This window comes from Melopsittacus undulatus, chromosome 2, assembly GCF_012275295.1.
Source record: "Melopsittacus undulatus isolate bMelUnd1 chromosome 2, bMelUnd1.mat.Z, whole genome shotgun sequence".
NCBI classification, from domain to species: domain Eukaryota; kingdom Metazoa; phylum Chordata; class Aves; order Psittaciformes; family Psittaculidae; genus Melopsittacus; species Melopsittacus undulatus.
This window is the reverse complement of record NC_047528.1, coordinates 72445300-72470733: the sequence shown is the minus strand read 5'-3', so window position 1 is coordinate 72470733 and position 25434 is coordinate 72445300. Positions and strand designations below refer to the sequence as shown.

The 25434-nt window shown below is 36.9% G+C and overlaps 1 protein-coding gene across 1 annotated transcript in view; it reads left to right on the top strand.

Moving 5' to 3' along the window:
• ANOS1 (anosmin 1) overlaps window positions 1–25434 on the top strand; it is a 138981-nt gene that overhangs the window by 85007 nt on the left and 28540 nt on the right. The window contains exons 5-9 of the mRNA XM_034074483.1: window positions 954–1138; window positions 9289–9418; window positions 18635–18837; window positions 21158–21305; window positions 24515–24667. Of these exons, the coding sequence (XP_033930374.1) occupies window positions 954–1138; window positions 9289–9418; window positions 18635–18837; window positions 21158–21305; window positions 24515–24667 (819 nt within the window). The remainder of the gene's footprint in view (window positions 1–953; window positions 1139–9288; window positions 9419–18634; window positions 18838–21157; window positions 21306–24514; window positions 24668–25434) is intronic.

The following is a 25434-nucleotide window of genomic DNA, read 5'->3' as shown; positions in this document are numbered from 1 at the left end:
ATGTAGTAACTGGACATTATGCATAAGAGCTATCTATTCCAAGATGCCTTGGAATTACCTTTCCTGTATATTTAGGGAAGAGTGGACAGTCACACATCATACAATATAGCTGTATATGAGTCAGTAAGATCTTGCTGCCATGAAGAAGGCAAACGGCTTTCTTAAGTATATCATAAGATGTGTGAAATGGTAAGAGTTTAGGCACAGTCTGTGTCCAGTTTTAGGCCTGACTCTGCAGAAGGGCTCTGTGCCAATGGAAGAGTTTGCAAAGAGAGCTGCAAGAATGATCAGATGTCTAGAAACAATTATTTAAAAGAAAATGGAGTGCACCGAGGTTAGTAGACTGAAAAAGAAAACTTTCAGGGGCATGATAACAGTCTTGAGGTGCATAAAAGGCACCTCCGTAGATGAAAGAAAGAATATGTTCTCCACAATGCATGCACATCATGGACAACTATCAAGTTTAAGAGCAGGAAACTAAACATGGTAGTGTGAAAGGTTTTTAATGGTAAAGATAGTAGTGGAATAGATTACTATGTCATGCTGTGAAAATTCTGCCATTAAATGTGTTTAAGGAAAAATTAGGTTAAAAACTGAACAAAAAGAATAGCTGATTCCATTGATATCAAAGGGATCTTTTTCCAGATTACCAAAGCATATTTGGAAAGTATTTTCTGTGAGATCAATTTTAGCTTACAACTTTCAGATCCTTTACTTTTTAAATGAAATAAATAATTTTGAAGACTTCTGTAAAAATAAACCTTACTGTTAGCAAAGATAGGTCAGCTATGAGCCCTTCTGAAATTCCCATGCTGCATTCTCCCCTTTTTTCCATCTGTCTAACCAACAATCTTCTTTTTTCCTTAGTTATTTTTTGTACGGCTTAATCTATATATGGTTTAATCACATCTTTAAATTGTTCACATATTTTTGTCTGCATGTTCCTATTACAGGTGTTCCACTGAAACCTCGGAAAGAATTAAAATTCATAGAACTTCAGTCTGGAGACCTAGAGGTGAAGTGGTCTTCAAAATTCAATATTTCCATTGAGCCTGTGATCTATGTTGTTCAGAGGAGGTGGAATCAAGGAATCCATCCAAGTGAGGATGATGCTACCAACTGGCAAACTGTGGCACAGGTCAGTTCTTTATAAAGTGGTATGGGTTCCTACCTTCCAGATCCTGATCTAAAGGTCTTCTTCAGATTAGAGAGGAGTTAGATTACTTACAGTCGGGAAGGCTCATGCAGAAGGATCCCTTTATAGAGTCTTTCTTCAAGTCACAACAGTGCTGCACACATAATCCAGATCTCCAGGGTCTCACTAAACTGCTGAATGAACCAGACTGGACTGGTTCATCGGTTTCTACACTGACTCAATGCCTCCATTTGTTCACTTCCAGTTTTTCAGTTATAGAAACATCAAATACTTTTGGTATTAAAAATTACTTTATAAAAAATATGTCAATATATCAGTAGAAAAATAATTAATGGTTTCCTTGTCCCCAAAAGAAAAAACGCTCAGAGGTTTAGGTTTTCAAAATTAATTTGTTCTGTAGGTTTGTTCACCATAGATAAAAATATATAAAACTAGCTGGAGGCTTGATTTGCATAATGCCAGTAACGCTTTCTTGTAATCACGCCCTTATGATCTATTCAGATGAGAATTCCAAACTCTCTGAAAGTCATTCATCTCTTGAAAAATGTAGAATTCAATACCAAAATCCATTGAAGGAAGCATATAAGAAATCATAGAATCATAGAATAGTTAGGATTGGAAAGGACCTCAAGATCATCTAGTCATGGGACTCGGTACATAGTGTTGAAAGCATGGCTTGTGTTTTATAAAAAAGATAAGAAATATAATTATAATTATTAAAAAATCAACCAGAAAACAATAATAAAATCTTTGTTCTCTGTAAAGTTTTTTTTTCTTCAGATGTCACCCTCCCAGTTTGGAAAAGCCTACGATGTCATGCTCTTATCACTCAGTGTAATCCAGTCTGAAAATATAAGATTCATGAGCAAATGTTTCTTGATGAGAAGCAGCCAACAGAGCATAAATTTTCACTTAGCTCCTTCCCAGTTTCAATCTGTTATTTAACATGCTGACAGTCCACCTGGATGGCAGAGTTCCAATTGTTTATCTTAACTGCTTCACCCTCATTCCTGCTGACAAGAAAAGTAAAATGCTGATTTTGAAAAGACCTGGAAAACATCCTTATAGCTAGGAAAAAAAGGAAATAAGCAATAAATAGATCTATCTACAAAATAGAGTTTAAGTTCTGTGACAGCCTGTGTTCATTCCCAGTTCAGATTGTGTAAGAAAAAGCTATCTTAAAATAATGTCAAACTTTTGAAACTGAGTACTCAAGTGAAGTTCTTAGCTTCAGTGTGGTGCTACAGGGGGTTGTCACTATGCTAGTGTCTTCCTCAGAAAAAGTCACCTGCAGCAGAGCGTGGCATGAAACACTGCTTGTGCAAGCCTAAGGGAACGTCCACATCTCCAAACCTGATAAAAGTCTCAGTGACTTATTTATTATCTCTCAGCTGAGGTGCAGGTTTCAAATCTGCATTGTCCATACTCAGCAAATAACCTCCTGTCTTGGCTATCCGGAAAATACCATGTAGCAAAAATGAGCCAGATCTGAATTCATCTTCACTGTTATCATGCCCTGTATATGTGTTAGGCTGTTGAAGCCCAACTCTTTTGGCTGTTGGATCCAGACTGCAAAGGTCTGGAGGAAGAGCACCGCTGTGAAACAAGACCTCATGTACATTTCTGGAAGCATGCACTATATGTGCTCCACTGCTCCACTACTCCACTACAGACCTCTGCCTTGCAGTGGGTGTAAAGGAGAGAATGTTTCAGAAACGTCTTCCTGTGTAAGAGTGACAGAAACCCTGGCAGCTGCCTTTGCTGCAGGTCCATTATGTGGTGGCAGAAGTGGCTGACTTAATCACTCTGGCAGGAGAAGCTTCCTTCAGCTGACATCTTTCTGGCAGCTTTGCTGTCCTTTCTGCATCACAAGAGATGTGGTTTTGATTGTGTGATGGACCCCACTGGAGATGTCAGTTCAGAGCAGTCTTCAGGATGCTTGACTGGCTTTGCAAACTTTGTACACCTTGTGGGACATACAGGCTGGGCACCCTTGAGGCGTGCTAGTAATCAGAATTTCTGTCTCTTTAGAGTAATGTACCCCCATGGTGTTTGTAGTTTTAGACATCCCACCAGGCAGTCACATTTGAGTGCAAAGAATGCAACAGAATTTATTTTGCAATATCAGGCAAGAAAGATGGATATCCAGTTTGACTAATTTGACTGTGTGCACAGCCTCTGGGCTTTTCTTGTTGAGAGAGAATTTTTCCTTGTATGATTCCTAAACACTGGGGTGTGAGACCTTAATTATAGGCAAAGGCTGTGAAAAGCTCAGCTATTCGGTATTGAAAAAATAATTTTGAACAAGTCTGTTTCCTTTGTATTTTGTAAAATCATCAGATCGTAAAGAGGAAGGCTCAATCTATTAATACATTATTTATTTAAGTCCCCAAATCTATAAAGCAAGCAAACACATTCAAAAGAATTTCAGTTACTTTTCCCTTCAGGAAGAAGGGATTTTGTTAACTTTAGGATTTTACTGCATTTTTTTTTTAAAACTTGACATAATTAATTATTTGACTAATTTCCATTGGTTAGCATAAAAACTGTGGAAATTAAACTACTACTTAGCTGTGATGTATAGTGTCTTTATTGGTTATACAAGCTTCCTACACTGCTTTTTTTCAAGGTTTAACCATCTGAGCAGGATCTACTGCTGTATCCCATGAGAATACCTGCTGAAGGAGCTGGCAGAAGAGCTTGCTATTATTTATTTATTTATTTGTTTGCATTATTTATCAGCAGTCCTGGTCTAATGGGCAGGTACCCAAGCATTGGAGGCTGGCCAGTGTGATGCCTCTCTATAAAAAGGGCAAGCAGGAAGAACCTGCAAACTACAGGCCTGTTAGCCTGGCCTTAGTGTCAGGGAAAGTCATGGAGCAGTTGATCCTAAGTGCTTCCCATGCTGCTTATAAAGCAGCTTCTCTGATAAGGTGACCCACCTGGTTGATGAGGGAAAGGCTGTAGACGCTGTTGATTTGGACTTTAGTAAAGCATTTGACACTGTCTCCCACAGCATTCTCTTGGAGAAATTGGCTGCTCATGGTCTGGATAGGTGTGTTCTTCACTGGTTTGGAAACTGGCCGGATAGCAGAGCCCAAAGAGTGCTGATAAATGGCAGCACATGTACTTGGAGACTGGTCCCATGCAAAGCTATGGGCCTGGGGAAGAGTGGCTGGAAAGGTGTCTGGCAGAAATGGTCTTGGGAGTGCTGATTGCTGGCAGCCTGAACATGAGTCAGCTTCTGCCCAGGTGGCCAAAAAGGCCAACAGCGTCCTGGGCTGTATCAGCAATAATGTGGCCAGCAAGGCCAGGACAGTGATCATCGCCTGTACTCAGCACTGGTTAGGATGCGTCTTAAATACTATGTTCAGTTCTGGGCTCCACACTACAAGAGAGACATTGAGATCTCTCTTGTAGTGAGGCCAATGAAGCTGGTGAAGGGTCTGGAGAATAAGTCTTGTGACGAAGGGCTGAGAAAACTGGTGGTGTTTAGTCTGGAGAAGAGAAGGCTCAGGGAGGACCTTTTCACTCTACAACTACCTGAAGGAAGGTTGTAGTGAGGTGGGGGTCAGTCTCTTCTCCCAAGTAAGAAGCAATAGGACAGGATGTAATGGCCTCAATCTGCACCAAGGGAGGTTTAGATTGGGTAGTAGGAAAAATTCCTTCACTGGAAAGGTGATCAGGCATTGGAACAGGCTGCCCAGGGAAGTGGTGGAGTCACCATCCCTGGTAGTATTCAGAAACAGTGTAGATGAGGCACTTATTGACATAGTTTAATGGTGATCTTCTCATTCCTGGGGTAATGGTTGGACTTCATGATCTTAAAGGTCTTTTCCAGCCTAGCTGATTCTGTAATTCTACTGTATATCTTATTAACAAACTTACAGTTCTGTTTGGTGCTAATGCTTTCCTAAAATAATAGTATTACTGTTTACATTTGAAATGTAGATATATAATTGTATTAAATTAATTAATGAACTTAATTCAGATATACCAGGTCAGTTATTTTTAGACAGAATGTGTGTTGTGTGAATGAATGTCAATAATGTGTGTACATATATATGGATGTTTACATATGGGCAGACAATAATGAGTTTTACCCATTAATTTATTCCCTTATTAAAGAATAAAACAAAGAAACAAAATAATGCCCGTATTTACTGCTAGCTTGATTGTGACAGACTTTAATGCTTCTCTTTGGAATTGTCTAAGCTTTGTGGATAACTAATATTTTTTTAAAGCTTAAAATTTCTGAGACACCTAAAATTCTGGCTCTGAGCATCACAAAAAAGTTTCTCAGTCCTCAGCAGTGAGAAATCCCTGCTGGAGTTAACCACCAGTCCTGTACACTAAAGGTTTCTTTCTCCATCTTCCAGGAGGGGCTTGCTTTGGTAAGCATTCTTAGAGCATGCCCACCTTGTGTGGGATTGCACTCACATGAGATGGGAGGTCTGCTGTCCTTTGACAGAGTAGTCGATGCAGCACTGTCAGTTTCCTTCTGTATCAGAGGAAACAAACTCAGCTGTTCTGATACCCTGGATAGTACCCATTTGATCTCTGAGCTTCAAATTCTTTTATCGCTGTGCGTTGTTTCAAATTCAAGTGTAGAACTAGTAACTCAGCAGGGTAAGGCTATCCTCTCCTATTTCCATTAAACCTTTGTATTACAGAAAGGAGTCGGGATTGACAGTGTGAAAGTAAGGGAATGAACACAGTGAAAAAGTCAATTTAATACTGTAATCCTTGGATGGGGAGAGTTCTCTGCATCAGTCTTTGGTACAGAGACCTTGCACCAAATTTTACATATATATATATACACATATATATGAAAGAAAAAAAAATCCTTGGAGTGGTGACACAAGATTCTCATCTGTCTGGCCTAACTCCTATGCTGCTGGATCATGTGCTGGATACTATATTCTCTTTCTTCTTCCATCTCATCCCTTTTCCTGAGAAATTGTAACTTTCAGCCTTCCTTCCTCTGAGGAACAGTTTTGCCCAGGAATGTAGAACATGGTCTAATTCAAAAAAGCATGTGTGAGGGTTCTGCTTTCGGGAGGTCTCAAGCTTGAACAGGTAGGGTCTGCTGTGGAAGATAGGTAGAATTGTCAGTGCTTCCAAAATGGGGCAGCTCTGGGCAAATCTTAGCCAAATTCTCACTGGAAAGCACAAGCACTTTCTTCTTTCTGGCCACTGGAGGTGGCCTGTTGTCCTTGGACCTAAAATGCACTCTTCAGAAGGAGAGTGAAGCTGTTCTCCGTATTCTTCAGGTTATGTCACTGCAATTACACATGCTGCTCTTATGTAAAGAGCAGCATGTATAATTGCATGCTGCTGTAATTATATACATAAGAGGATGTATATAATTGCATCCTGATGTAATTAATGGGAACTTTCCCTTGTCTTCATTGACGTTTGGATGGTGCTAAAGGTGGAGATGTCGGCCAGTGATTTTTATCTGAGGACTCATTTGTTCTTTTATTCCAAATGAAACACCTATTAAGATTGTAGCTTAGATTCAAAACATTCGTTTTCTAATTAAATAAATAATGCATAGCCAAAATGAATACTAATTATGATCCCATAATGATAATTTTGGGTTTTATTTATGATTCTTAAATATATATATATATATATATATACTAGCAGTCTAAAAAATCAGTAAAATTATTTCTCTCATGTTTAGGCAGAATTTTAGGTGTGTGATGAAATTCAAACGTTAGTTATTTAACACCACATAACAAACTTTAGTATGGCTTTACATTTATATGAGACAAATAGTGAAAAGACTCAGAATATTATGATCTTAGCTCAAAACATGCTTAAATAGTGAGAACTAATCTAAAGCAATTAAACTAAAAAGTTCAATTTACAATTAAGGTAATATAAGCTATCTCAGTAGTATTTAGCTTTATCTTGAAATTTGTCAGATCTATGTAAAAGTTACTTAGAGATGCCAAAGTAGTGTATAATGCAGAAATTACAGATACACCTCTTTCATGCCATTGGGGTTTACAGGAGTGTAAAATGCCAACAAAATGAATGCTGAAAGTAATAGGCCCAAGGCATGTTCATAAATTAAAATAACTTTGGTGATATGTATTGACAGATTATTTAATCTTACAGTATTTTATGGTTGCCAGGGAAACTGACACAACTGAAATCCTTTCTTTTAATTAGTTCTAGCAGAATAGCTAGACAAACAAGATTCATTAGGTGAGGAATTTGGGGTCAAGTCTATTCAGATCATGCTTGCCTTGTAATTAAATTTAGCAAATATGTATTTAAAAGCCCAGATAGTTAATTAGAATTAGGTACTGGTCCTGATACTGATTTCAGTTGCAATAGTCTGAACATATCCCTGATTTTTTTTTCCTGTTGGTATACTGATAGTTTATATTACTCTAGTTCACTGTTGTGTCTTACCTATAAATTTTTGAGAATGTGCGCCTCAGTATGCTGGAAAAAAACTAGCACATTTGAGTGCTCCATAAAATGAAAATAGTAGAAAAAGCTGGTTCAGGTAGACTTTTCCTTCCCTAGGGGAACCCCTTGACTGCAGGAGATAATTCACTCTCTAGGTAACATAAAAGCTGAAAAAAATAAAAAAGAGGCAGACGATGAAAACGTCTAGAGTGTTACTCATCCTTACGCTAAAAAGACAAAGTCAGCAGTCTGAATTAAGAAGTACTCTGAGTAGCAGCAGTATGTGAGGGGTTCAAAGTCTGCACCAGTTACCAGTCTGAGAACAATTAATAGTGTAGTTTAGAAAGGCTCTCTTTCCTTTACATGCACATGCAAGTGAGCTATCTGTATCCCTAAATTTTGCTTCTCACCAAATGAAGAGTCTAAGTGCAGGATCATACCTACAAATTTTAGTTTTTTAGGGCTCTAAAAATACCATTACTGGAGAGCTGAAGCAACTTCCTCAATTTCTGGCTATCTAAGTTAGGTGAGCAGCTGCTGCTTTCTTATAGAGATTGGAAAGGGAGCAAAAAGAAGAAATTATGCCATGCCTTTTCTGGGAACTACTTGGCATCATTGCAAGTAACATTAAATCCTATACAGAGAAGGTGGGATTTTGACATTATAGGCAACAGGGCTTGTAAAAATAAATTGATGTCACTTCATTTTTAATGAGGTCACATATTTGGTCAGTAATGACATATTTAGACATGTACAGGACATTTGGTTCAGGTTCATGTGTTATTTTGATTAAAGAATGAAATTAAAATGCAATAAACATGACATCCTAAAATGAACTGAACACTGGACAGAGAGATAATTGCAAAAGTAAAATCCACAAGTGGATGAGTTCTACAGAAATGCTATGTCTTCTGTACTTGCCAGTAAGTACAGGAGACTGCATTCAGTGCTGGTGTTTGTACCTTTGGATAAATAAGAAAGACTGCAGAAGATAGCTTTTTAAAAGTTAAGAAAAAAAAAAAAGATGGCGGAAAGCAGGGCTCAGAACAAGGGCACATAAAGCACCTCCTGCTAAAAGCAAAAGCTGGAAATTGAACTCATGACACTAACAGTCTCAGTGGGTGTTGTTGGAGAAAAAGGTCATCTCCTATGACCTGAGAAAAGTCTTCAGGGAAGAGTTAAGTCTGTGAGTGTCTTTTTGAAATAAGTGCTAAAGATCTGAAGAAGGCTTCCATTCATTACCTGAGGATTTTGTGTTTCCTATGAACCAGAAAAGGTGGATACTCATGGATTTCATGATACTGTTTTGGAAAGCTATTTCTCTGAGAATTGGAAAAATCAGTTCTGTAACCTGGGGCAAGAGTTCCATGAAATGTCAACACCTGAACAGCTAAGCCCTGTACACTGGTGAAGGTTGTGATAACTGGAAAACCAATTTTGTGAATTTAACACTTCACCGGTTTTCCAAAGGTTATTTTTTTCCAGAAGAGACCTCCAATGCACTGTAAAATGGGGTGGTTATATGATTTTTTCCACAGCTGTAAATGCTTTGCAGTGCGGAATGATGCTTGGAGTCAGTTGAGGTGGTTGCATGCAGCCTGCTGTCACCGGTGCATCTTCAGTCTGACTAAGGTATTTCATGGGAGAGGACAGCACAACTAGCCATGTTAGAATAATGATGTGAGCTTGATTTTCCCCACCAGACTACAGATGAGCGCGTTAGGCTGCCGGACATCCGAGCAAGCAGGTGGTACCAGTTTCGCGTGGCAGCCGTGAACGTGCACGGGACGAGAGGCTTCACGGCACCCAGCAAGCACTTCCGATCCTCAAAAGGTTAGTGTTGTCCACTGTGTCTGGTGCTCACCTTCCACTCACTCACATGGAGTGCAACCTGATCTGCCTACTTTTGTGGCAGAGGTTTTAACAGGTGGGTTTTCAGGTAGTTTTGCCACCAGCTTTAGAAATGGTTTGAGATTTTTCTGAAGTCAGCAAAGGAATTAAAGCTTAAAGATGTAATTATTCTTTCATCAGTAAGGGGTCTCAATGAATAAACCTTCTTTTAAACATTTTCTGCATGGTTGGTCTCAAAAAACATTACCCTGACCATGAAACATGAAGGAACTGGGGTTTCAGTGTGTTATTCTGAGAGGTTTCTCTTATTTTAACTTTTACTTAAGAGAAATATGTTGCTGCCATATGTTTAACAGAGTACTGACTTTTTTGTTGCCTATATCTACATAATTGTAGCAGCATTGTTTTGATGGAATTGTGGGATCTCTTAATATAACCTTCCCCTTGTTAGCACTAACTCTAAGGGTTTAAGAATAAAGCGTATAAATGCTAAGTAGCATGTTTCTCTTAATTTTGAAAGGCATGCTGGACAATCCACAAAGTATTACAGGATTTTTTGTTGCCATTTCTGGTTTTGCAAAGGTTTGGGTAATAACTTTAAAAATTATTTGTGTACCAGTAAGTGATACCTGGGGGATGGGGAAGATAGAAACAGATCTCCCATTATGTTAAGTTGCTAGCTTTGTTCCTTATGTGCCTATGACCTACAGAAAACAACATTTTCCTGGATGACTCTCAGGCTTAGTATAGGAGTTAGCAGAGGCAGGAAACTATTTCCAGTGAATGGATGGTATGGATGTGGTCACCCTCTCTTAAAGGCAGTTAATAATGTGGGCATTGCCAGCCCATGCTAGTTGACTTTAGTGCCGAAGAATGAGATTTAGCATTCTTTACTCAACTCATAGGAGTTTCTAATAGAAAGACTTGTCTTTGTCTTAGTAGTGACAGAATCTTTATACTTGTATAATGCATACTTTGAGGAATGCATTTCCTCCTCGTTCTGCAGACAGAATTATCTTGCAATACAGGTAATGGCCATCTATGGATTCCCATGCTAGCCTTTTGCTTGCTGTTAGGACATAGTCCTAGAAAAAAAACTTACTGTAGATGCAGTTATAGAGGCATACAAATGTTTTTGCTGGTATGGATTGTTTAATTACTTATGGAATAATTATACATTAGACTTAATGATTTTTTTTGGTGCTATAATCACATTTATAGTAGGAAGTTTGGCTGGCATAGATATCCCATTACTGCTTTGACCACAGACCTTTTGAAGCATAACAGAAGTATTATTTTAAGAATTTATTATACTTAAGTAGCATACCATTTCAGTCAAATAAAAAATACAACACCTTCAAGCTGTGTTGAGCTTACTGCAAGGACTTAGCTGCACCAGTAGCTTTTATTTGTGCTTTTCTTCATGAGCAGCTCTTCAGCTGATACAGCACTTTGCTACTGAATCTGGCACCAACTTTCTTTTAGACTGAGATAATTGTCAGTTGTTTTATTGAGTTTGTAAAGATTTTCCAGCTACTCTGCTTGGAACCACTATAATTGCAATTACATAAAAGTATATCATGATAACTCTGAGGTTTTGGCTTGAGCAGGACATTTTCAGGCAGGATATGTATTACTTCCCCAGAAATTCATCTCCTATTCATTGTGCTAGCCACGGGAGCATATTGCTCAAAATACCTGCACTGGCAATGAATGTCTCCATGGTAAGTCATATGGAATCTCTCTTTAGCTCAGTATCTGACCCCAGCCAAAAGTAGGTTTCTGGAGAACAGTTGTAAGAGCAGGATAAGCACACAGGGATGTGTCTTCAGAATAGTCTCTCAGCTGGCAGTGATTTGTGTTTCAGGAGCTTGTGGTTTTGAAATGACTGTGTGTTAAGATACCAGAGTCTGCTTTTACTGTGGTCTCTGCAGCTACCTCTGAACCACTTGCTCTTTTTGAGTACTGCTCATGGCTGTCTGGTGGAGAGCACTTCTAGGAATTCGTGCAAAGGACAGTAAAAGCCAGTACTACCTCTGCATGCTCTTTACCTAATAAACCAAAATAATGTGGTCTTGATAATTGCAGAGAGTGTGTAGCCAGCATTGTTCAAAAGGCTTCTGTAACTCAAAATAACAATTTTCAAATCTAAATTCCAGCTCTTGGAAGAGAATTGTGAATTGCCAGAAAAACAGCAAGGAGTTCAGTTAGCTGTCAGCTTTGCAGCCAGAATCATCCTACTGTGGCAGCTCATTTGACTCTTTTAGAGTCTTTGGTATTGTCAGTGCTTATTATAAAGATAACATGTTCACCAGATAAATGTGTAGATGTACTAGGTGACTCACATGAAAATACTTCTAGGTGATGACTGTTGGGAATGATACTGGGATGCTTCAATTGGTATTTCTTAACCTTAGTGTCCCCAAGTAGGCACTCATAGCAGTAACAGTTTTAGTGTCAAATAGACATTTAATTACTACTTTGGAGCTCAATGGGAAGTAGCAGCCCCTGCCTGGCAGAGAGGCAAGAAACTGCTGCTTAGATGTGCCTAGTTTTTTGAGTGCCAGCATCTACTGGCCCCTGCTGAGCTCCTACAGGCACATTTAACCTCCAGTTTGGAAAAGGAAAGTGGACTTTGGCAGGTTACCTTTGGAAGGTTGCTAACTGTCTGTGCTACATTTGTATGAAGTGTGGACAGAAATTCACATCAGTTCTTGTACTGTTTCACTTCACCCTGTTGTGCCAGGACCAAGAGAAGATTACTATCAGTGTCAGAGTTAATAGAAGTTTTCTTTAAGAAGAAATCCTTTGTTCAGGAAACATGACAGCAATTCCTAAGAAGGTTTCTCATGCAAGATGTTGAACTTTTACCAGTTGCTCATGAGTTATAATGAATAGCAAATTATCTGAGTTTATTTTTTTCTTCAAAGTAGGACAAACATGATATATAATCTGAATCTAGGGAGGAGTATGGCACCACAATGTCTCTGTCGCTAAATATTTTAAGCAGTTAAAAGGAATATTCAAAAACACTGGTCCTGTAACTACTTGGAGAGAGACTTTTTGTCTGGTTACACAAAACTGTTTTATACTGTTTTATGCTTGGTTTTTTGGTGGGTTTTTTTTGGGTTTTTTTTTTTTTCAAATGCAGAAAATACAATTTCTGAGTAGACTCAGCAAAGAAAGGTTTTGGTATATTCAAATTAATGTGAAGTCTACTGAGGTATGTAATTTCCATTAACTTTTCTATCACTAAATAAAGCTTCTTATTAACCAAATTCATTTAATTTCCCAGTCATTAAATAGGTAAAAACCAGAAAAACATGAGTATTGCATCAAGCATTTCAGTTTACCATTCTGCATCTAGTTGTGTTTTGAGGTTTTATCTATTGCAACTTTTGATGCTCTCATACTATAAACTTTGGAGGTGAAGGTTTAGGAGCTGTTCTGCACTGCCCCATGTGTTCATGGCATTGATCTGTAAACAATAAGTGATGTATCTGAGATAATTTATGAAATAGAGCTTAAACAGATTTTTTTTTAATATTAGAATCATACACTCATACAATCATGTTGTTTATTTCTTTTTAATGAAGGAAATGAAGGATTTGTATGTGCTTGTCTGGCATGACCTTCACAGGAACGAAGTGATGCTTCATTTTGCCAAAATGCAATTTCAAAATTGCAAGAAACACACCTTAAACTAGGCCTATCTGTGGAGCAGAGCTGGCAGAAGATGAAGTGAATACTGCACCTAGGGGAGTGGATTCTTTCCTAGAAGTAGGACTGCACATAGATTTTCAGATTGATACTGTCGGCTAAAATTGATCAAAACTTTCAGCTATTTTGACAGTGGTTTGCAGTTCTATTTTAAAGGTTTTTAAATGGTGTGCACTTTCTTTTTCATCTTCAACTGAATGGCAATACTTTGCAATAACAGCAATAAATAAAGATAATGGAATGCCTGGAAGAAATTTTTTGGTTCCTGAAGTTACACATATATTTCTTTTAATATTTTGACTGGCACTGTCCAACTGTTTCGTTTTCTCTGAAGCAGAAGAGAACTGTCCCTACAATCCACATGTGAGTCTCCTTGGATGAAAAGCTACCTCTGCTTTTCTCCCATTAAGCAGGCACCGGATAGACTAACTGAACTGGTGAGAAGCTGCTCAGCACTAGTAATACAAATTTTAATTTGTTGCAAGAATTTTGAGGCTACTTTTTTTCTAGCTTCTTATGATTTATGATAAGAATGAACTCTTAGAGTCTGCAGTTACCTAAAGCGATAAGTGTTACGCACTTCCGTATTATTTTGCTGGTCTATAGTTAGGTACGGTGCATTTTCTGAGACAGAATGAGGCTGTAAGATCAACACAGTGAGCCCAAACCATCTGATCCTTCTATGTCTCCTAAAGGTTTTTATCTTCAACATGAAGGCAGTTGCTAGCATACACAGGATAAATTGTCAAGCAAAAGGAAGCAGACAACATTGTTTTCACAGCCCATAAGTACCATGCTGAATGTGATTTCATGCATACATTACTGAGTGTTAGAAAAACTAGAACAGACACCCACTCTTGGCAGTAAAATTCTTTCTGTCACTCCTTTGGGACCAATGATTTTTTTATGTTGTTGCACAGCTGGTTTATGTGTGCCGTTTCCATTGGGCAAAGCCAGTCTTCCTGCTTATGTCTTGTAACTGTTTAATGGTTGGAAACCATTACTGTCTGTAGAGCAGCTTCAGCAGAATTTTAGAGTTGGAAGGTCTAATGTTTAAAAGATAGTGACGTTAAATCCATTTTAAGTCAGGAAAAAAAGTTCTTTAAAAAAGGCTTTAAATTAGAGTCAAACTTGCTATCATTTTTACAGCTCAGAATGAGAATTCTGGTTCCAATGTCATTCTTTCCTTCTCTGACAATATTCCAAATCATTTACTGTTTTCACCCCAGTTGCCACATTTAAAGCCAAAGTGGATGCATTGCAGCAGTGTACAGTGATGCGATTCTTGTACACAACTTGCCCATACTGTTTTGTTAAAGTTGTAAAATTGCTTCCAGATCCTACTGATTGAAAAAGAAAAAATGTAAAATATAAATTGTCTATCACTGTATTTACAAATATAAGTGTGGGAAGATGTGCATTTTGAAATGATGATGATGTGAGTGTTTTCTTTTTTTCTTTTATTTACAGCAAGGAATTCTCTCTTTTGGGTACTGGAAACAGAATTTTGCTTGTGATGGCTGAGTAGCCAGCAAGACAAGAATTTAAGCCCTTTGGGTATACTCAAGCCAGATAGAATCCAGACAAATGCAGTACTTACTCCATGTGCTGGAACAGCAGCTTCAGCCTTGACCTAATGAAGCTATCATTTCTATCCGTGAGAAGTGATTTACTTGTCAGGCTGCTGAGACTGGATTGATTTTTTTTTTCATATTTGAGGACAGCTGTCTGTGCCAAATTCTGGTCTATATAAAATGACTTTTATTTTATTTGAGTTGTAGTATAAACTGCGAAGGAAAAGCTGCAACTAGCATCACTATTTCTGCAAACCAAATTTAACACTCAGATAAATGCGCGTATATAAAATTTCAGAACTTCATGTTTGAAAAACTGGCAGTAGTTTCCATTCCAGTAATTTAATGTTTATGTATCTGAATTATACATGTGGGCAGTCATTCAAAGGGATCACAGATATACAAAGACTAACAGCAGGATGGCTCTTAGCTTTATAGTCAGCAGAATGCCAGTTCAGCTTTATAGTCTGGTTAACAAACACCTTATGTATGTAAGCTTTATCATCCAGTACCAGTTACTAGACCTTGAAGTATTTCAGCATGAGTTGTGTACTGCTTTTAGGCTGCATAGACATAAGCGTAGCAGAGCACCTTGTAGAAGCACGACTTTTCCATTCAGTAATGCAGAAGAAAACAACAAATCTGTTACCTGGTAAATGGCAGGCATACATTATGGAGAAGCATGCTCATATAGTTAAGTTTTTTAGAATTTGGATTTTTAGGGAGGGTTATTTTTTGAGGGGGGTTTGGAAAGATCTAGGTTTGGGGTTTTTGGGGGTTGGGTTTTTTTGTGTGTGTGTGGTCTTTTGTGGTGGTGGGTTTATTTGGTTTTGGTTTGGGGTTGTTTTTTTTTTTTGAGGATGGGGTCTATGACATTTGGGTTTTTCTCCTGTTAATAACAGAGATCACAATATTTTGTCTTGTTGCTATTCCTTCTTACCTATTTGTTTTGCTGGTGAAACTCAATTCCTTTCAAATTAAAGATTAATATTATTGGGGTTTTGTCTCAAAGAAAATGATAGTTCTGTCAGTTGTAATAGTGATGAGGGTCACAGAAATATATAGAAATAGATGAACAAATTATATAGTGGTATTGAAATTCCAGCTAAGGAATGGATGCTTAGCTGAATAAAATGCTCACTAAGTGGCTTCATATTTCAGGTAATACACTACAAATCCAAGAAATATTTTAGTGTTGTGTCTCTACAGTTTGATTGTGGTGTTTTTCAGATGATTAAATGCAAAACTGTAATAAATTTTGTTCATCTTTGACATCTTACTTATTTCTAGGTAATTTTTTTCTCCAGATTAGCCTACTAGCTTTAAAAAAGCTCTTTTAGAAAATGTGGCACTTTCACATGTCTCATTTTTTCATTTCTGTCAGCTGCAGATCTCCTTCCTTTCTGTCTTCTACTGCTAGCACCACCATTCTTCCTCCTGTTCAGAGTAATTTTTGAGGATGACATTTGTGAGGCTTGCAAAAGAGAGACTTTGAAGAAAGAGGGCATTTAGGAAAATGTTTCTGCTATTGCTGTTTTATTTCACATATATATTCCTTTTAAAAAGATGTTCTTTCTTTTCTTAACTGCAATTATCCAATACCTTTTTAATACAACGTTTACATTCTCCATAGCAAAGGAGGAACAGTCCTGGGTTTTCTTTTAAACATGGATCAGTGCTTTGTCTGCTGACAGGACTGTTTCTAGCAAACACAGGTGAAGTGCTATTGATAAAGAAATGTTTGCTATAAACTGAGTAATTATGAAGAGTACAGGGTGAGATTCTGGTGCTCTAGAAGGCAGAAGAAATGATCTATTGGTTTCTTTATGCACGTAGCTCTTCCTTACAGATTCCTCTTTCTTCTAATGTCACTGGGAGAAAAAGGGACGTTTGAAGTAACCTTAAAAGAAACAAACAAGAAAAATCCTGTGATTCTGAGACATATAAAAGCTCCATTCTGGCCAGTTGTTAACTTTTTACAAGGAAAATTTACACACTCTCTCGTTTTCTTAAGGGGACAGAAGCATTTGAAAAGGCAAAACATTAATTTGGTCATTTGCTGTCAGACCTATGAAAAACAGGTGAATAGAATTCCATAATATTTTTAATAATTTTGTCTGGAAGAGCTATTTCTTTCAACTTTTAGATTTATTGGTTTTTCTTATAATGATCACAACCTTTCATAGATACAGAATGAAGAAAAATATATTTTATGTTTAAATTTTTTTTCCTTACATCTGGCCATTTGTGAAGACATATTCTCCGAAACACTTTAATTCTATCCCATATGTTACCTATAAATAATAGACGATGCATAGCGCTTCTGGGAGATAACCTGAATAATTCACCTACAGTAATATGATCATGTTGTACTTCAGGTTATAAATCTTTTATTGCCATAATACATTGTCATATAACACAAAAAACACCTATAATTTTAAATTAGTGAAGATGAATACTTAATAAATGTCTTGGATTTGTGAATCATTATTTTGCTCATATCTATTATACCTAAATTTCATTTTATATCTACTTATCAACCAGAAGAAGTAAATGAAAATTGTGTTAGAGAATAGTATAAATCATTTAGCTAAAGTAATTCTTGAATTTATCCCTTCTAATATAAATAGCTTTTATAGAAAAGGCTCCCAGAAAGAGATCTGGCTTTCAAGCTCATACTAAAAAAAAAAAAAAAAAGAAAAATTCTCATTATTTTGAAAATTAAGTTAAATTTCCAGAATTCTTAAATTCAAGTATGCTTTGTAACTTTTATGGCCAAACATTAGATTGGATTATATATGTGAGGAAACAGGGACATCCATTACTATTTAACTAAAATGGCATATGTGAGGAAACAGGAGCATAGCATTCACTGTTATTTAACCAAGAATCTTGTTAAATAGCAGGAATGAGCAATTATTTAACATCTGCTGATCTTTAAAAGGGAAATTCTGTCTTTATTAATTCTGAATGTGTCTGTTTGCATGAACTAAATGATGGAATTTTTCAGTGAGACAGTTTGTGATAGGGATTATCTGATGAACATAGTATGCCTGGAAAGTGTATTTAGCAGGACATTTACTGTTATAAAAAGATGCAGGTGAACCACAAAGTAAATTAATGCCTGATGTCTCCTCTGCACACCTACAGTTTTATTTCTGGCAAATAAGTGCTGGCTCATTTGTCTAAAAAGTTATATGAAAATGGGTTTTTTTGATCAGATTGTTGGGGGGTTTTTCTTGGCTACAGGTTCATAACACAGCTTAATTATTATGAATTTCCTTTATTTGTTTTTTTTTTAATTTTGTTTTTGCAGTTACGTTGTATTTTGTCACCAATATTTTACTTGTATGAAAGCATAATATATTACTTCTTAATTATATTTATTCTAAGAAAATGTTTATGTCCCACAGATATCAATACTAGAATTTTGACGAAAGGCTCAACAAGTGGAAATTTATTTTTTTCGTCTTAGAATTGCCTGGCAACACCAAAAAAATATTCAGTGTTTCCACCATGCAATTCTGTGACAACTGTATAAAGCCATTTTCAGGAGAGGAGTGTTTAACACTCCCTGTGTATTTAAAGTAGTGTATCACTGAAGTAAAACTGATAGCCTAGTACATTTTGGTAAAGCTTTATAATGTTTGTGAACTACCAACTATACAGAATAATGACAAAACCAGATCCTAACCCATAGTTTTTATTTCAGTAAAGTTTGAATTTCTAGAATTTAGAAGAAGCCCTATCACTTGTTGGATAATTTTGCTTCAGGTTTCTTCAGTGTATTGAGAATGTTTAATCTAGCTCATGTATGCCTGGTAAATATGTAAAATGAAGACGATCTTTACCTTACTGAAGATGATCTTTACTTTAGAATATTTTCTTTTGCTTTAAATTCTAGATCCCTCTGCTCCACCAGCTCCATCTAATATCAGAATTGCCAATATCAGTGCAAACAATGATGGGAGTGTAAATGTAATGATTACTTGGGACCTTCCAGAAGAGCCTGATATCCCAGTGCACCACTACAAAGTCTTCTGGAGCTGGACATACAGCAAATATGTAATCCCAGCCAAAAAAAAGAGAAGGAAGATTACTGATGGGGTAAGAAAGAAAATAGTAAATGAGACAGAAGTATGGCTTATTTCTGGCACAAAATAGAGTGTAAGTATAAAATATGTGAGAAATTGTAATGATTTCAGCAGCTGGTAAACTAGTGGTCTTAGTTTTTAATATCACCAACCCCATACACAATTTTGATCTCCCAGGCCCTGTCTTTCGCTGAACTTGGGGAGAGTAGACTTCCACCTTAAAATGCAGGCAACTGCCATCAGATTTTGCAGGAAAGAATAGAAAGCTAAATGCTATTTGTCCTCTAAATTCAGGCTTATTTTTTAATGTTTCTTAAAGATACAGTGCTTTGTTTTATTGAAAAAGCTAACATCATCTGTCACATTGTCTTTTCACTATGCATGTAAAACTTGTGACACTGTGATACAGAGTAACCATTAAGTAGTCAGTATAGGTCCAAGGAAAAAAAAGAAACAACTGAAAACTCTTCAATTAAGCTTCTGTACCACAGATCTGATATATTTCCTTAACAGCCAGCTCCTATGAGTTTTTTGAATGATGTATCAAATACTGATTTACTGGAAAATTATTTGTTGTGATATCCCTAAGCATTGCATATTGTTTTAAAGTAATTAACAGAAATAGAAATAATTTACAGGCCTAAACGTAATTCTCATTTTTTTGAATAAGTCTATTGTGGGAATTTGGTCCCAGGTCTATGTTAACTCTGTGTTTTGGCTATGGCTGCCCACTCTCAGTGTGATGAATGACAGCTGAAAGGCTGTAGCTCCCTCTGTCCCTCAGTCACCAAACCTTCAGAGAAATAAAAGTAATGAAGACTGTGTGCTGAACTTGTGCGAGTAAATACAGAAAAGAAAGTTAGTTCCTTGTTGTACTCTTAAAATGCCACTTTGGCAAGGAGTAGGGTTGGCCTGTGCTATGTAGAAAAGTTTGTGTTTCTCTGTAAAGCTGACACTGGCTGAAGATCTTCATGACAGAGGCTACAGCCTAAAGGTACAGGGGAGCTTTTTCTCCAGAAGCTGGTTCTTAAATAACAAAACCCAAAGAATTTTAAGATTGAGATGGGTCCTTAATTTTGTGTTGGCATTTTGCATAGGGTACATCCTACCTATAAATTCGTTACAATAGATCCAATATACAACATTACAGTAATTGGAACCAAGTTCTAACTTTGACTATAGAGAAATCCAGAAGATCCAGGATATATTTATCGTGGTTTAAACCAAATCTGCACAGTTCGCTCACTCACTCCCCCCCTTGCTCCCCCAACTCCCGGAGAGTTAGGAAGGAGAATCCAAAGAATGTAGCCCGCACAGATTGATATAAGCACAGTTTAATTGCTAAGGTATAACACAAATCACTATTGCTACTACTACTATAAATAATAATGATAAAGCAAATAATAAGTGAAGAGAATACAACATCTCACCAGCCACCGACCCATAACTCACCCCACCCTGCCCGACCGAGCACCAACCGATACCTCCTCCATCCCCCCAGAGCTCCAGCCCTTCCGGGTCTCTCCCGGTTACATCCTGGATATGACGTGCTGTGGTATGGAATACGTCTTTGGCTAGCCTGGGTCAGGTGTCTTGTCTCTCCTTCCTCCCGGCCTCCCTCCTCCCTGGCAGAGCATGAGCTCAGAAAAGGCCTTGGACAAACCAAACATTTGAGCAGTAACTCAAAACATACTTGCTATCAGCAAACATTCTCAGCCCGAAAGTCAAAACACAGCACTGCACCAGCTACCAAGAAGGAGAAAAACGACTGCTACTGCTCAAACCAGGACAATATTATAGAGAAAAGGTAGACTTTTAGAATATTATTACTCCTGTCTCACTGTAATTTTTTTCTCCTGGAGGATGAGGTTGAATGGTTGAAATAAATAGAATATGTTGAAAAATGTAGTGAATGTTGGATTTTAGCTGTCTGCAAACTGGCTGTCTAGAAGAAGTTTCCAGTTTGTTTGCTGAAACAGAAACTGGGAATAAACAGTTTAAAGTTCTTTGGCTAAAATAATTTAGGAGAAGAAAAACAATGTTATGTAGAAAAAAAAACTATTTTTTTTTGCCTATACAATAGGCCTCTGTATTTGCCAAGGAATTACCAAAATTATGTAAATATCAGGAAGGGTAGTCTTTTAAAAATTACACAGATAATCAGAGCCTAATAAAAGACATTTTAAAGAAAGGAAATTTTGCTCTGTTGAAATTCATATATGAGTTTATTTTCTAATTTCAAAAAAGTAGTGTGCCTAACATAACAGGCCTGCTTTTATTAATTGCCTGTTTCAGTAATACTATAACTGCTTTGTATTTTTATTCTGTTATAGGCCCAAAATCATGTGGTCCTGGAAGGACTTCAACCCAACAGCAACTACAATGTAGAACTGCAGGCAGTAACACGCTGGGGCCAGATACGCCTAAAAAGTGCTAAGGTTTCTCTCCATTTTAGTACAACTCAGGACACCAGGAATAATAGTGAGTAATTGTATTCAAAAAACCTGAATGCTTTATCTAGTCTTTATCTGGAATTTTAATGTTTTATATAATGATTTCTCAAATTAAAAAAAAAAAAAACAGAAAAAAAATTAGTTGGGTTTTTTTTTACCATCTTTCCTTCTCCTGTTTTGGTTTGTTTTGTTTTCTCTTCTGATTAGAAGTTTCTGTGAATTTCTGGATCTCAGTGCTAAACTTCAGGGTGTTTAGTTTTCAGTCCAATCATCTTGAATGGCATTTCACCATATCACATCACAGCTCTGAGAAAGAACATGGAACTCAGTTGAGTTTACATCCAATCACAAAAGAAGGCTGGTACCTGGATTTCACCTGGATCTGAGGCTGGGCTGTGTCCTGGTGACTTGGAGGAAATTCTGGGTGCCATTATACACACCTAGCCAAAGTGATAATGGGCAAGCTGTTGAACTTCTCTCTCATTTTACTGTGAGAATAGTTTTATAAACTTTCCCCGCTTGGCAGCAGGGGTAATTAATCAACTGATGTTTGTCAGGCTTTATTGCTAGTCCTGACTTTAGGTTTCATCTTCATCATCATAGTATTTAAGCATGACAGTAAATAAAGACTTTCCATATGACAAAAGCCCTCTAAACTGAAGGTAGCTGATATTGGACTGTGTCATTTTTCTATACCATTCTGCACTTACTGTGAGAAATCCTTTTGCTGGTAGTATCAGCTCTCTCCTTGGCCTCACTAATGTTCTGTCTCTCATAGTCTGTATCACCAGTGGGTCTGTGTTGGGAGAGGAAGATTTTTGTTTCACTTTTCCCTCTACAAAAGGTTGTATCCTCTACCAAATGGAGTTCATTTAGCCTGTATCTCATGTGCCTTTGGTGGTTTCATCATCTTATGTCTACTCCAGTGGCATCTATTTCTTGTCATGGTCACAGCTAGATTTTAATTCCTTCCACAATTTTGCTTGAATAATTTGCCCTCTCCTTGGTTGTTTTACTTCAGAAAACAGTCCATCAGCAGTTTCTGCGAAAGTCTGCTGTCTCCTAATGTCCAAATGGAGTTCATTTACCCTGTACCTCATATGTGCCTTTGGTGGTTTCTTCAATATAGACTTTCCAATGCCTTGTGCTTTATTTCATTTTGCTGTGGTGACCTTCTTGGACCAAAAGGTTTATTAATTGTTGTATTGTTTTTTAAATCAAAGTAATACTATACTAAGAGTAACATTTTTATTTTCTCATATACTCAAAGCATTTGACTGTAATGTTCAAGTTATGAACACACATTTAGTTAATGAGCAGTATTTTCTTAGTGCCTGAGCACTAATATCACACATTTTAATGGACAGAGCACTCTGTTGAGAAGTGCATTTAGACCTCTTCGGACAATTTTTCTAAAATGGCTAAATTATAGCTTACATAGAAAAGCAAAAAACCTACTCCTGTAGGAGATGCAAATTCATCTTCTGAATCTCACTGAAGTTAGTTAGGAACAGAGCCAGCTCTGCTTGAGGTACTTTTGACAGTGCTCAGAAGCAGATGGAGAAATGTGGAAATGAAAAAGGAAAATGTTGCCTGACTGTTATCTAGGACATGATATTCATGGCCTGTCTTTATCTAGGGACTTCCGTGGCCTTTGGGAAGTAGCTCCAGAAGAAACATGCCAATTTTGTTGAAGTCCCTCTTTCAGTTTTCTGCTCTCTCTGGAATTAAGCTCTGCGTTTTTTTCAGTGTCTTTTCCTATTGTCAGAATAAAAAATAGTCCATAACCCACTGAAGTAATTTAGTCCTACAGACCTCTGTGAGCTTTGACCCTGGCCTTCTGGCATTACATTTCCCCACACTCAGAAATGCATTGCCTCACTATATTTGTAAGCTTTGCTTCTGAGAAATGTAGCAAGACTGACTCTCTTGATCTTTATATAGAGATATTCTAAATTTGTGTCCTGTTTTTTCTGGAAGGGGAGCAGACAGAGAACATAAAAGCAAATACTTAGTAAAATTAAATCCTTTCAGTTGAGGTATACCAATTAAATTTAAGTCTACTTCTATCACTTTATGTTTCCTTTCAGGTAGTATAAATATTATGGTTACCTTGAAAAATAATTTAATAATTTTCTTAAGTTTGTTAGTTTTGCTTTGATTTAAAACAAGCAGAGAAAATGTAAAATTTTATCAGATTAAGAAAAGGATTAAGATAGTAAGATTTGGCCAAAAAGCAAGTAGGTTTCAGCTGAAGCTATATGTAGGGCAAAATATTCAAGTTTACATGTTACTCATGATAATTATTGAAACTTGAATCTTACCATCTTTCTCTCAAGTATGTAATTAATGATTTTCCACTTCCTTATTATTGAAATCTTTATTTTTCATTTATGTGTAATATTGAATTAAATACAGCTTTTTAAAATCTGATGCAAATACTGTTCTCTGATTTGGAATGGATGTATTTGCATGTGTGCAATGAAAATGCAGTTTGAATGAGCATTGTTGCCTTTTCAACTGGAAAGATCTATAAATATTGTCAGCCCTGCTAAATGTTGATAAACTGTTGCTAAATTAAATTCTTGGTGAAGGACATCCCATTACCATTGCTTGTTGGAAGCTAGACACATAACACCAAGGAGATTGCTCAAAGTTAATTTTGCTCTTACAGTGTTTTCCTAAGCATTCAGTGTTCACTGTTGGAAACAGGAAAGTGGGCAAGAAAGATCTTTAATCTGACCACACTGTTCCTACATAGCATACCAAAGGACTGTGTTTACTTTGATGTAATAACCACATGTGGCACTGTGGGTTACACTCAATGCCGTTCTTGGGTTTTATGTATATTCAAACACTGCACAAATATAGAGGCCATGAATGATTATACAGATACTATGCCTGTTTAAAGAGTCAGTGTGTTAACATTTCTAGTTCTTGGGGATATAAATACACTCCCTTTCCTTATGATTCCTTTGAAAATTTACAGAGAATTTTCATATTAAATTATATTTCTTTTTTTCTCTCTCTGTCTAAAATATTTTCTGACTGAATTTCAACAAATGATATGCTTTTCAACCATTATGGACAACTTGTTATTTGTGTTAATTTCATTTGGGTAAGATACTGAAATAAGATAATTTGATTAAAGATAGTATAATTTTCTGAATTGCAGCACTGTTAACATAGTCATTATACAGCACATAAATAATTTCCTGATTGTTCTGTTTATTGCAGAGGAACGAACATCTTCTGCTGGGAAACCCCAGAAAGGACTGGTAGATCCTTACCCAGCCTTTCAAAGAAGAAAATCCACTCGTTTTCTTAAAATTGGAAGTCCTTTCTATCAGGACAATCAACTTCAGGTCAAAGTATACTGGAAGAAGACAGGTTTGTTAATTTTTTGTTTTACTGTTTTTTTCTGAGGAGCTTTCGTCAACAGCATCAGAGTTGTAGAACATTACCATAATATGATGAACCTCATACAATAATTCAAAGTTAAATACTACACCAGTACTTCCATCCTTTCACCTTCATGTTAGAATGAAACATTCGTCTCCCTTTGTGTTGTCTGTGTAAATGTCTCACAGAAGAAAATTACATGAATTAGCTATCCTAAAATTACAGTCAGTCACATTGGAACACTGAATCTTGCCCAGCTGAGATAATTTTTATTTCAGTAGAAATTGCTTCAGTAAAAGTTTAAGTAGGAAGGTGAACTTGGTCTAATGTTCCAAGGAGCTTTTGTGGCTATGAGTATTATCTCCCTGGAAGTGTGGTCAGAGGGTCTCAAGCATGTAAAGTCCTCGGGCAAAATTTCATCTAATGACACTACAGTATCACTTGAGTCACTAAACTGCAGTTCAAACCACAAAAATTTAAAGCTATAGTGGCTTACGTTACGGCCATGATAGGCTTTATGCTAAACTTTATTAGTCACCATGAATTACAAAAGGATGAATAACTGGCCACAACCACTGGAAAAATCTGTAAGTTGTTTTTTTGCTAGGCTGCATTCACCCTCTTGTTTTTCAGGAAAATCTAACAACAATTTTATGTTTAAGTTTTCTAGTCTAAAGGAAAATGCCATAAACTTTAAGTGTCTAATCAGAATAAAAAATAAAAAAAAGGATTTTCCTTTCATGCCTTTTAGGAGC